Genomic DNA, 12,496 nt, shown 5'->3' with positions numbered 1-12,496 from the left:
GAATGGAACATTTTGTTTCTGCTCATACAGAAACTGAGTGGCTGTTCATAGCAAAGTTCTGGGATGTGTTTCTAGGTGGAATGTGTTTCCCTGAAGGAGGAAGGTTTAAATGGTGGAAGGGTTTGTTTGGAAAACAGTTTTTTTTATTGTTTTGTTGTTTTTTTTTTAGGAAGTTGGTGTGCAAGTTGTTTGCTGAGAATGCTTGTTTTTCATGTTCTCTTTTTGAGTAAAAATCATTCCTAGCCTTTCATCCATTATGCTGAGTGTTATCAAAGGACAGAAGCAAATAGCCAGTCTGATTGACACGTCTCTGGCAGAATGCTTTCCCATGAAATTCACCTCGGTAGGAAGGGGCCAGTGCAAAGGTTGTGCATCACTTTTCCCCCTTAGCATGGCTTATGGGAGATTCACGGGAGGGATCTTCAAGCATAAATTTTTTTTCCCAAAAAATGATCTTCTGGTGTTGATAAAGTGGAGCTTGCCTCATTAGGTGAAGTGCCACCAATGTATTGGTGACAGCAGAGTCACTGGCATAGGTCAGTCAGCAGCAGGTATGGTTGATGGTCACTGAACGGTGATCACAAGCATTATTAAATCTAATAATGTTCTGAGATAGCGTGCAGTATCATGAGGGTAGGCTATAACTTGAGCATCTTAGTCTGCTTGTAATAACGAAGCATTTATTTGGTTTGTTACTTGAGCATCTGATCTGAAGTGGTAAATTGTATTCCTCCATGAATTCAGCTTCATTTCTTGTCACTGAGGAGACTGGCTACTTGTTTGTGTCTGCTGAATAAACCAACTCAGTGCAGTGGGAGAAATCTGTGATGACCTAACACTTTTTAGGTGGTTTAGGGTGAAAGCCCTGCACTGCCTTGATTTCTGGTTGCTTGGTGAAGTATGCTACTGAACTACAAATTACAGGTCCACATTTCAGGATGTACCATTTGAAACAGATTGCTCTGTGCGGGTAGACAAAAGGCAACCTGGAAGCACAGGGGTGCCCCTTCTAGGCATTTCCAAGGACTTTCTCCAGAGTTGTTCTCTTGTGTATATAGCACGTACGGAGAAAATGCCCTTCACAACACTAATGAAAGGATTTTCTTGGAGAAGTCTGGAGGGGGTAAAAAACCCCAAACAACAGACAAGCTTTTTATATGAAACCTTTTCCTTAATACATCTCAAATATAAAAGTAATTCTTGAGTATTTCAGTGGTCTGCTGTGGTGCTGAAGTTGTCTTGTATAACACAGAGCTGAGCAACTTAAGAAATGAAATTGTTACTGTGCTTGTATACAACAGCTTTAAAGAGCTTTGGGCTTTAAAAGGTGGGATTGTGGTTTTTTAGCTCTAAAGCCCTAATTTTCTACAGGAAGTAGATCTTGCCAGCGCAGTTGATTAAGGCTGGTCAAAAAATAAGTCATCTGTTGTCCTCAGATAAAAATGAGATAGACGTGGGGTTTTGTTGGTTTTTTTCCTTGGCTGACAGACTGAAGTCTTCCCTTTCTAAGTCAAACTCTTTACAATTTGGTTGAGCTTTTGCCATAAGCTGACGCCTGAGGGCTTGAATACCTCATGTCCCCACTTTCCTTTTGAGGTGAATCTCCTAGGCCAGATGTCCCTCATGTATATGCTCAGTTTCCCATTTTGTGGGCAGAAGGGGAAGTCTTGGTGCATCTGGGGAGATGGTCTGACCTAGGATGATGGCCTGTGAAATACCAGAATTAAAAATTTCTACTGGGGTGCTTTCTGACCAGCTTTAATTTATGCATCTCAAATTTTCTGAGCCCTTATTTTACGTCTTTCCTGACTGTTCAGTGTTACCGATTTCAGTAGGATTTCTCAATGTGCTAGTCGGCAGGAAGAGGGGCAGCAGAACTGGACTTCAAATGATCAAGGACAGCTGCATTTGAGAAGTTTAATACTTTGCTCCCTTTCATCTGGACCTCTCTTAATAACAACTCATGTTTTTCCAGTTGAGTGGAAGGGGGCCACTGTGGGTCTGGAGAATGATACCTGTGTTGATTCGCAAAGCAAATGTGTTACATGTGGGAAGTCTGTCGTGTTATTACAATGAAAGCAGCTAAGCTTTGTAGTACTAGATTTGTTTTCAACAACATGTTTAATTATATACTATCCTCATTAAATATTAACCTCCCTAGAACAAAAAGGATAAGGGTAAGTTTGGTACCCCAGAATAACTGTAAAATACGATTTTTTTTATATTTGATTTGCTGTGTTGCTAGTTTTCCTTCCCTGAAATCAATAGAGTTGCTCTAGATTTATGGTAGTAGCTGAAGTTTAAGTCTTATGCTTAGTCTTTCAAATTTGATGTCATCTTTCAGACACAAGCAACAGATAGGTTATTGGTAATGCATTCCATTTATTTGTCCTGTCGCTGGAGTATTGCTGTCCTATTGTATATTGAAGGTGCCTAACTTGTACTGCTTGTGGACAGTTGCTTTTGTGTGAATTCTGTGTTCAGTCATGGGCAAGAGGGGAAATATTTGCCATGAACTCTCAACAACTGATATGAAAACTGTCATTTTCTTTTCCTTTGAGTGCTTGTGACATGCTACTGCAGGTTTGTTGCAGTCTATAATTGTACTTTTTTATGTGTCACGTCAGGGACCAAGCCGAAACTTGCTGCTCAATGGGAAATCATACCCAACAAAAGTCCGATTAATTCGTGGTGGATCCATGCCTCCAGTGAAAAGGAGGAGGATGAACTGGATTGATGCACCAGACGATGTTTTTTATATGGCCAATGAAGAAACCAGGTAGGAAACTTGGTCTACAAGAGGATTTAAGGGGAGGTCTTTGGTTTGTGTTCCTTGTGGGTGCTGCAGCTGACTTTGTGGTTAGAGGGAGATCTCTTCAGCAGATCTGTTGTGACAGACTGAATGCAGAGACCACTGCTGGTGTTGAGTTGGATGGAGGCTGTGATACAGCTAATCGTGCCTGATGTGCCTAATCATGCACTTGCATGCCAGAGAAAGCAGATTATTCTTCTTCCCGAGCAGTTCCTGTAAGAGATGGGTAATAAGGGGAGGAAGACTGAGGTGGACTTCTGAGGCTCAGACCCATAACTGACTTCAGAGGTCCCACCGCAGTATCTCAGTAACGAGAGAGGGGCCTTCTGGTGCATGGGTGATGCTGAGGAACAGAGCCTCCTATACACAGAGCTCTGTATGCCTTCTTACGTGCTGAAGTCTCTTGCATTACCTCTCAGAATATCTCCCCATGTTTAAGTACTGAAAGCTGCAAGTGCTGCTGAGGGTTTCTGTGGGCTGAGTGGCCCCCTTTCTTTTGTCATTTCCATTCACCGCCATTAGCGGTGAGATTTAGCCCTGTAGTGTCCATCTTCCTCCTTTAGTGGGTAGTGCTGCTTCTGCTAGTCCTTCTTGTTAGTCTGCCCACAGGATAAAAATAGTAAAATAAACTTTCTTTGCATTTAAAGTTTTGCTTTAAACTCTTTATAGTCTGCTGACACACAGCGGTAGAAGCTATGTGGCCTGATCGCTAAAGCAAAGCTTTTGTGCGTGTGTTCCCACTACTGTTACTCCGAGGAAGGGAGGACTGCTCCTGGGTGTGGTGAGGCAGGGAGAGACACATGCTTGTGTGGTTTCCTCCCAAGAACTTGGTGCCTCTCTCCTGGGTAGCCTCAAAGCAGGTCAGAGCAAAGCCACAGCCCTGCTTTGCAGCCCCCTCTGTGAGCAGGGATGCTCTTGACTTTTGTCTGTCTCTGAAGCCTGGAGTTATCCACACTTTCTGTATCGGTGCCTCAACAGGCAGAGAAGCACTTTCTTTCCAGTGCCTAGCAGAGATGGACATGGGAATTACTGGATTTCTAAACCCTTACAAGTGGCCAAGGAGGTCAGGAGTTTTCAGTTCTTTGCCTCTTCTGCTACTACTAAATTTGGTGGTACTCTGAGTATTCATTTGTTCAGCATGAAGCGCGTAGTCAGTCCTGACAACCCCAACCTTCTCCTTAGCCTGCAGAGCTTTTCAAGTGTCAAGTGACTGTTCTGTGACCCCCATATCAAAGATGGGCTTCGTAGACAAACTGAGAGTGGCAACGTTGAAGTTGCTGACTGCTGATCTATTGGATCATCAGATTTCAGTGCAGGAAACCTCTCTGTTAAAACTCAGAAGAAATATGAAATTAATTTCCTTGTCAGACTTGTTCCTGTGGTCACCTTTTAATGCTGCTGCACATTTTACACCATCTCGTATCTTTACCTTGTCTTCCCTTTCTCCTTTTCTGTTCCTATGAGGTGCTGTGAAAGTAAGCAGTGGGATCCCATAGGTAATTGAAACTAAACTGAGAGAAGTATTTAATTTTCAGGGGAAGCAGTTTCCTTATTCCTGTTGTCATCTTGCTCTGGTAGAGAGGTACTGGGATCCTGTTACAGATCTGCAGCAAATTCACGTGCCATTGTAGATGCAGGATCTACAGTCTCTAACACAGCCCTTAGATGCTCAAGGCTTATTTCGTAATCCTGCGTATACAAAACACTTCTTGACATCTTTATCATCCAACCCACAAGAAATACTGCAGATCCGTGATAGTAATTTCTCAGTACTACTACAAAGTCCTGGCCTTTGATCTGCACTGAACAGCGAGAATATTCATCATGTGTGATGTTGGCTGTGAGAGCAATTTGCTGTAAAGGCACAGAATCATCAGCTCATACAGAACCACTGACCAAGGCAGGAAAGATCAGTCCCACAGCGACCAGAAATCTTAGCACAGTGATAGACATCAGCTCAGTAAGACCTTATCTCTTCCATTAAAAAAAAAACCAAAAGAGCGGCTGCTTTGTCTGTCAGCCTTGCTGCTTAGCTGACTGATGAGTGCTGAAAGGAGATGTTTGGCAGCCTGTTGAAAAGCAGGGAAGCCTGAGCGATGTAGCATTGTAAGCGGCACGGGTTTTCTGTTGGGCATTTCACCTCTAACTTTTTCCCTGAACCATCTGCTACATTCCAGTGTCAAGAATGTAAGGCTTGTTTGTGAGCTCTGAAACAATTTGAGCTTTGTGTTGGCTCCGTAGCAATCAATCTAGCAGCGATATCTGCATATCATCCTCCAGCTGAGGGTCAGGCTGTGTTTTCAGCCACAGAAAGCAGGTTTTCCTAAAGTTTTACAACGTGCCCCAACCCCCCCTTGCCTTTTGTGTAGCACCATTGAGAACGGTGCTAGAAAAATGGATAGCTTTGAGGGAGCAGTTTGAAAAGTTGGTCGATTGAAAGGAATGTTTTTGAATTGAAGCCTCACAGTAAGGAACTCAGCATTTATAATTTATGCAAGCGGAGGCAGTGAGTGACCTGATCAGAATCTAGAACTACTGGGAGACATGTTGCTGGTGGCAGCATCTCTAACCGAGCACACACAGACACAGTAAGAAGGTCCACTGGCTAAAAGCAGATCAACTTCAGCTAAATGAGTCCTGGAAAAATCATTACATCAATTTTATTTTTTTTTCTCCCCACCACCACTCTTCCACCCTGTTCTCTTCTCTCCCCACCCTGTGGCCTTTCAACATTAGAAGGCGCTGGAGAAATGGGGACACAGATTAAACAAAAGACATGTCTCTGTGTGTGTAAGTGCTATATAGCAGGCTTGTTCTGCTCAGTGGGCAAAAAAAGCAAGTGGAGAGATGACAGAATCTGAGCAGAGCCAATTCAAAGTCTTCAGCTAAAGTTGTTTATTTGTCCGTGGTGGTGGTGGTAAGGGTAAATTTTAAGGGGGGGAAAAGTGTTTTGATCAGTTTCTTCAGCAGCCAACATATCAAACAGAAATCGTAGCACAGTGATAGGCATCAGCTCAGTAAGGCTGTATCTTTTCCATTTAAAAAAAAAAACACAACAAACCATACCCCAAAACACACAGGCGCACCCCCAAAAAAGGGGCAGGGGGTGGGTGGGCGTTTCCTCGTCCCTGCAGTGTTGACTAACCAAAAAAGTAAAAATTGCCTTTGGGGGATGGACAGTTGAGTTGTGGGCTGTAAAGCCACGTGGTTGCCATTCCTATATCTAGTACAGCATCGTGTCTCTCACAGTAAGTAAAAAAATTGTTAAAAGTAGGAACGTGTAAAGTGAGGCAGTGCTTCCTTATCGGACCCTCCTTGTTGCCCCAGTTCCTGATGAAGGCCGTGTCTAGTGGGTACTGGTGACTGCTCTTGTGAATATTTATCCTGTCTAATCTCTATACGGCTTCGACCACCACAGCATCCTCTGGAAATGAATTCCACATTTTAACTACATAGTACGTTTTTCCTTGTTGCTGGTTTGTTGGGTTTGTTTTCTTCTGTAGGATACTTCCTTTAGCTCTAAGCCTGGTATTGACAAGAAGAAACAAGCAATCATTCCGTATTGTCTCTTTCTACCTTATTTTGCTAATTTTAAAACTTGGTGTGTCCCCTGTCCATTCTCTCACTCTTTTATTTTCTCTCCAAATGGAAAACTGCTTCCTGCATCTGATAAGACTTGTTGCTAGTCTTGTAAGAGATAGGGAAACTTAACAAATGCAAGATGTGAACATTACTCGTTTCTGCATTGGCCACATGCAGTGTGGAAGAAGTAGGAGGGGGAGACACCTCGTTAGTGTTCCCAGTGAGGGGGGGCGGGAGGCTCCAGTGTTTGTTCGCTGGCTAGTGGCCGTCACAGAGCTCCCCTGCAGCCCCTCGGCCTTGAGGCAGAGCTCCGTGGGAGACAAAATGTTGCTGGCTTGTGCTGGGCTGGGTTTCTTTTGAAGAGGCAGCTGTGTACACCTGCTTGGGGCTGGGGATGTCAGAGCGCTCTGTGAGAGGTGGATTAGCAGGTGGGGAAGTGACCAGCCTTGCCAGAAGAGGTTTGGTTGTAACTTGGCTTTGTAAATTCCCACAAAGCCTGCTGCAGCATGTCCGACTGATGCGTCCGTGTGCATCAAAATAGATTAGTGGTATGGAAACTGGCTGTCGTAACTGTTCCACTTGTATTTACAGCAGTAGACCCTGGTCCTATGAGGCTGGACCAGAATGCCTTTTGCTTTGCAGGAGAAGGATTCTGGAACAGAGAATGCAATTTCCTCCTCATTGGTGGGTTTATAAATTCAAAACCAAAAGTTCCCTGGGGAGGACATTGCTGAAATAAACTGCATCGGCCCACCCCATTAGGAGGCAGCCCCTGCGTGGACAGGCCTGGTTTCACTTGGAGAAACCAAGAAACCTACAGTGCCTTAGTGTCTGGTCTCTGTAATCGCTTCCTTTCTTCCTTACTGTCTGCAGGAAAATCCGCAAGCTGCTTTCCTCCTCCGAAGCCAAGCGAGCCGCCAGACGCCCTTACAAGCCTATTATCCTCCGGCCCATCCAGGCAGTGCAGCTACGCCAGCCCATGAATGACGAACCCATAATCATTGAGGATTAACACCTGCTGAGCAGCTCTCTGGATGGCGGTGGATCTGCCTGCAAGAATCTCTCCTCCAATATATACTTGAGTTTCTATGGCTACAGCATTGAACTAACTGTTGAAGAGAGGGAACTTCTGAGGAACTGTTTTGCATCTTTTAAACCCTTAAAAGGAACTCTGCCCTGCTCTGAGCCTCTGACCACAGACTGCTCTCTCTCTCTCTCTCTCTCTCTTTCTTTCTCTCTCTCGCGCTCTCTCCTTTCTTTTCTTTTTCTTTTTTTTTTTTTTTTCTTTTTATTTTGAGTAGCCTCTTTTCCCCTTTGCTTCTACCCCTTTTGTAGGCAGGGGGAGGGAAAGTAAGTTTAACTTATTAAGAGAATGTGGACTAGTACTTTTTAGCTTTGTTTCTTCTTCCGATGTACGAAGAGCTAGAACCCTTCATTTTGTGACTGAGCTCTCGTTGCAAAGCCATTTTTACGAGGCTGTGTTGTAAGATTTTTCTTTTCTTTTCTTTTCTTTTTTTTTTTTGGTTAATTTTGTGGACGGTGCCATTTTTTATTTCATTTATATTATTTCTTTTGTAGATAAATTTCCAACCTTTAACTGATATTTGGAAATAGGAGCTGAAAGCCAGCCCCAGGTTCAGCCAGTTTTCTTTGGTCCTGTCCCTTATATTTTTTGGATCATTTTGCACAGCCAGTTGTGCTTATGCACAAGACAGAAACAACTCAGGCTGAGAAAGGAGTGAGCTAAGAACTGAAGAACCTTGCAGAACATTACACTAACGTTGTGTGCAGTGGAAGCCAGGCTACCAGAATTAGGTGTCTTTACTCTAGTCAATCCCTGGGAGATCTGGCCCGTGGCATTTCTCCCAGTAACCAGCAGTTTGCGTGCTGCCTTCTCTCTGACATCTGGAATCCTACGTGCTGTTATACCACCGAGACCCAGCAGTAGGCCCAGCAGTCCAGCAAGTGTAATGAATTGCTTTGCTCTGGCTCCAAGAGTCAAGTACACCAATGCCCAGGGACATTTTGCTTAGAACTCTGAACCTGTTCGTGCATCAGTGTTTTTGGACACATCTCTCCCAGGATGAGACCTGGTTTCTCTTTAATTGCGTTCCTGTATGTTTCCCATTTTGAAGGGAATTTAAATTACAGCTGGGTTTTCATTTGAACACATTGTTGTCTGAAATTTAAGTGTTTTTTTTCCCCCCTTGACATTTCTTGTGTTTGAGGTTTCTTGCATCTCTTGAACTTCTTATGTATTTGCAAGTCTGTATGATTTCTTTTTCATATGTCTTCTCATTGCAGTGCATTTGCTGAATGCCCTGCTCTGTTTTGAAAGGATGTAAACTATCATTTGCAACTTGTGCTGATCTGTACATGTACCTGCCTCAAGCAGACACAGCATGTAATAACCCCCAAGTCATTCCATATGTGTCAGCGGTGAGATGAGCCAAAGTTGTATTTGGGTTATCACAGTCCAACCGTGATTCTGTGCAACTCTGCTAACCCACCGGGTTAGATGGAAAGGAATCCCCACAAAATGAAAACAATTCAGTTAAATTTACTTAATAAACCTGGAAAGTGAGCTTTTGTGAAACATCTGCTTTTTGTCTCTTCTGAAATAGCTGCCAAGTCCCTCGCTTGGGGTGCCATCTGCCTGGTGTGCCTGCCTCTCTGCTCCTTCCCTCACATCCCAGAGCTGCGCTCTGCTCTCAAGCATTCGCCTGACTGTGGCGCATCCCTCTTGTTCTGCTGTACAGGGCGAGAATCAGTCACAGTTTGGTTCCCATCAGCAGCAGTTTAAACATTTCTAGCGCTTCAGACCGTGACTCCCTCCCTTCTCCTGTTAAATGCAGCAGCAGATGCAACGCCAGCGCTCTGAATGAGCCTTTTGTCCATGGTGGCTCGAGCGTCTTGCTGATGGGGGGCATGGCTCTGGCATGTGGCAGAGTGAAATCCCTGGGGATTGGCAACCAAACCCACTGACATTCAAGTACTTCTTCATCTCTGCGTTCGCTTCTTACTGGGATAAGCAAAGCGGACCCAGTGTTTGGTTGAGTTTGCTGCTTGGGAGTGTTAAGATTTACTCCGTGGCTGTGAGTAGCTGTGCAACTTGACAGATGTTGGAAGTGTATCTTAAACTGCTGCTCTTGTTTTCCTCTCCATAACTTAAAAGCAGGAGGGGACAGCCATCCCTGCAGGATATGCTAGGAAGGGCACCGAGCTTACTGGGTAGAAACACCAAGCTTACTGGGTAGAAAGCTTCCAGGCTGCGTGGAACGGTGCAGGATGGCACCAGAGACCATTGCCGGTCTTGCTGTGTCTCCATCAGTCTGTAGCATTAACCCTACGTGCAGTAGAAATACCACCAACTGCAGGAAGGTTTTGAGTTTTCTCTGTGTGGGAAAGGCCTTGCAGGAATTCCTTCCTGTTGCGAATTGAAATGTGAAGAGATCGCAGTGGAAAAAAAAAATCTGTGTCCGAAAGGGCTTCGGTCCCCCTGCAGCGGGGTTTGGAGCCGATGCCTGGGCGGTAGCAGTAGCAGAGGGCTGTGCTCTGCCTGGGTGCTGGGGGAGCTCTGGAATCCCACCTCCACGGACGAGGCAGAGGAACTAGAGGCCAGAGCTGCGAGCAGCTGCACAGGGGCTGGCAGCAGCCGCCGGGGGGTGCCAGCCCTGCAGCTTCCCTCGCTCGCAGCTTCCTTGGAGCAGCTCCAGAGATTGCTCTGGGAATGAGGCCAGGCAAGCAGAGAGAGGATCCTGCGCTGCCCTGACTTTGCAGGATCCCTTGCGTGTCCTTGAATATGGATGCCGTATTTCGGCGGGCGGTAGCAGACTTCAGTCCCTCGTGTTTCACTGGCTTATGCTTGTACCAGCTTGGGAGGAGGGCTTGGAAGGTACCTTGAGCGATCCAATAAAACTGCCGGCTCTTGGGAAGCGCAGAGTGAGTGGCAGGTCCCACCGCTGACCTATCCGAGCCGGAGCCATCACTCCCTTAAGCCAGACGCTGTCGCTAAGCCTCTCCTGTGTCAGTGTGCACATTCATATGCTGCTGTGCTGTGGTTGCAGGAATTACCTTGCATTATTCACCCTCCTGCTCTAGTGCTTGTAAAAATAAATAAATACATAAAAATACAGCTGGGGCAGTCCCATTTTCAGTGTCCCTTCCACCTCCTAAAGAGCCCTTGAGATTGTAGGGGACAAATTCTGATGGGGGTTGCAGTGAAATGAGCTGGTGTTCAGGCATGTTAGCTCCACAGCGCAGAGCCTGGCGTTTGGAAGTGCTTGCCTGCCCCGGCGCGGGTCATTGCTACCGCACATGTTTTTGCCATATGCATTTGGATATTTCTCCCTTAGCCTGTGTGTCCCTGGCATCCCCACGCTACACTTGCTTTTCTGCCTTGCAGATGCGGGAGCAGACATGTCCCAGGCTCAGCTGCCCTGGGAGGTGGCCGTGCTTCGCGCTCATGTGGATGGGGCATGCTGAGCTCCAGGCTCACTACAATGTTTACGGTTTTACAGGCTTAAAAGTAGCAGGGAGCTGGTCAGGAAAGTCTTAAAACAAGAATCCAAGCATCCCTGCAATACTTTATGACAAAACGGTTTTGTTACAGATTTTTTTTTAGTTAACTTCGGAATTTTGGATTTTTTTACTTTGCATTTTGACAACTTGTCGGTAGCAGCTCCCCTGTGATCTCTCTGATGCTGTAATGTGATGGCAGCAAACTGGCTGCAACAGCACTGTTGAAACAGTGTGAAGAAAAGGAAAGTGTGACCCAAACTAACAATTCCAAACCTGGCATTCCTGCTGTGGGAGGTGGGCCGTAACCGGGACGCTACTGGAGAGCTGTAATGCAAAATACATGCCAAAATTTCCTTTGAAATGGAAATCTGGAGCCCGTGCCAGCTTTGCTGTGGCCTCTGGCGCTCAGTGCAAGTGTTACACAAGCCAGACCTTGGGAAGGCCAAGTTGCTTTCAGATGGTCAGTGTCCATCGCGGTGGAGCTGCTTTCCACCGCCGAGGGAAGAGGAAGGGGCAGCTGACCTGCCCAGGTGATGGTATGCAGTGTGTTGAGATAGGTGTGCAAGTCTGGGGATTTCTGGGAAGACCAAGAATAAAATCTAGTGGGTTTTGACTGAGAGGAGGTGGAGGAGGAAGGATTTTGATGCAGTTGTAGAAACTGGACCCTGTTTCTCTTCTGGTTTCCTTAATGAATCAAGAGGACACAGGCTTGAAAATGCCTTTAACATAAAATAAGAACTGAAGCAGTATTAGAGGGAGAAAGGAGGGAACGCTGCAGAAAGGCCAGCCCCAGCATGACAGTCCTCCCTAGCTGGCAAGCGTGTGTTTTGGGGTTTTTTCCCGTAAATGTGCTTTTTGGTTAATACTTTTCTAGGAGAGCCTGCAAGAGCCAGCAGTGACAGGATCTGCCACGATCCCCATCTTCAGGATCACGTCTTGAGCGTGTGCAGTCTCCACTGCCCTCCCTGCAAGGGGAGGCTGGTGCTGCCCTGTCCCCCCAGCCCTCCCTGGGGACCAAACAAAGTTTTTGCCCTGCTGAGACCTGCTGAAAGCCTCAGCCTCGGATGATCACATTTCATCCACCATGCAGGCTCCTGGGAGGGGGAAAGCTGTTGCAAGAAAAGGTACACTGTGAATTTAGATAAACCATGGGGCAGGGGGCTTGTCCTCCTCAGCCTGGAAGAAAGTCGGGCAAGGTCAAGGGCTGAAGCTGCGCTTGATTCCTGCCGTGGGCTTTGTGAGTTCATTCTCCACGTTCCTGGAGCAAGTGTGAGTAACATAAATTCAGCGTCTTTTTGCAGACGGCTTCCTCCCCTTCTGCCTGCAAGGGGGACTTTCCACCTGGATCCAGTGCTCCACGGGATGCTGGCAGCGTCACAGCGAGGAGATTTACAGATCCTCACCAGAGGGTTTCAGCCAAGATGTGCTCAATCAGCGACTTTCCATCGGAGCGGGAGCGAGTTTGTTCCCCGCTGCCTTCAGCTTGGCTGCCGCCGTGCAGGACGTACGGGAGGGGAGCGGGCAGGCGCGGAGCCCAGCTGGGCGTGTGTGCACACTTGTTTCCCTGCATCCCGGGAAGAT

General features: G+C 46.3%; 1 protein-coding gene across 3 annotated transcripts in view; it reads left to right on the top strand.

The window, feature by feature from the left end:
* MTA1 (metastasis associated 1) overlaps positions 1–8,990 on the top strand; it is a 94,129-nt gene extending 85,139 nt beyond the window's left edge. For 2 of the 3 annotated variants that reach the window (XM_037403701.1, XM_037403699.1), the window contains 2 exons: positions 2,628–2,779; positions 7,268–8,990. In XM_037403701.1, coding sequence (XP_037259598.1) covers positions 2,628–2,737 — 110 coding nt within the window. In that variant the 3' untranslated portion in view covers positions 2,738–2,779; positions 7,268–8,990. The remainder of the gene's footprint in view (positions 1–2,627; positions 2,780–7,267) is intronic. The other variant, XM_037403700.1, reaches the window with a different exon arrangement.
* Positions 8,991–12,496: the final 3,506 nt, after the last annotated feature.

This window comes from Falco rusticolus, chromosome 11 (assembly GCF_015220075.1).
Source record: "Falco rusticolus isolate bFalRus1 chromosome 11, bFalRus1.pri, whole genome shotgun sequence".
In the NCBI taxonomy this organism is placed as follows: domain Eukaryota; kingdom Metazoa; phylum Chordata; class Aves; order Falconiformes; family Falconidae; genus Falco; species Falco rusticolus.
This window is presented reverse-complemented; position numbering and strand designations above follow the sequence as displayed.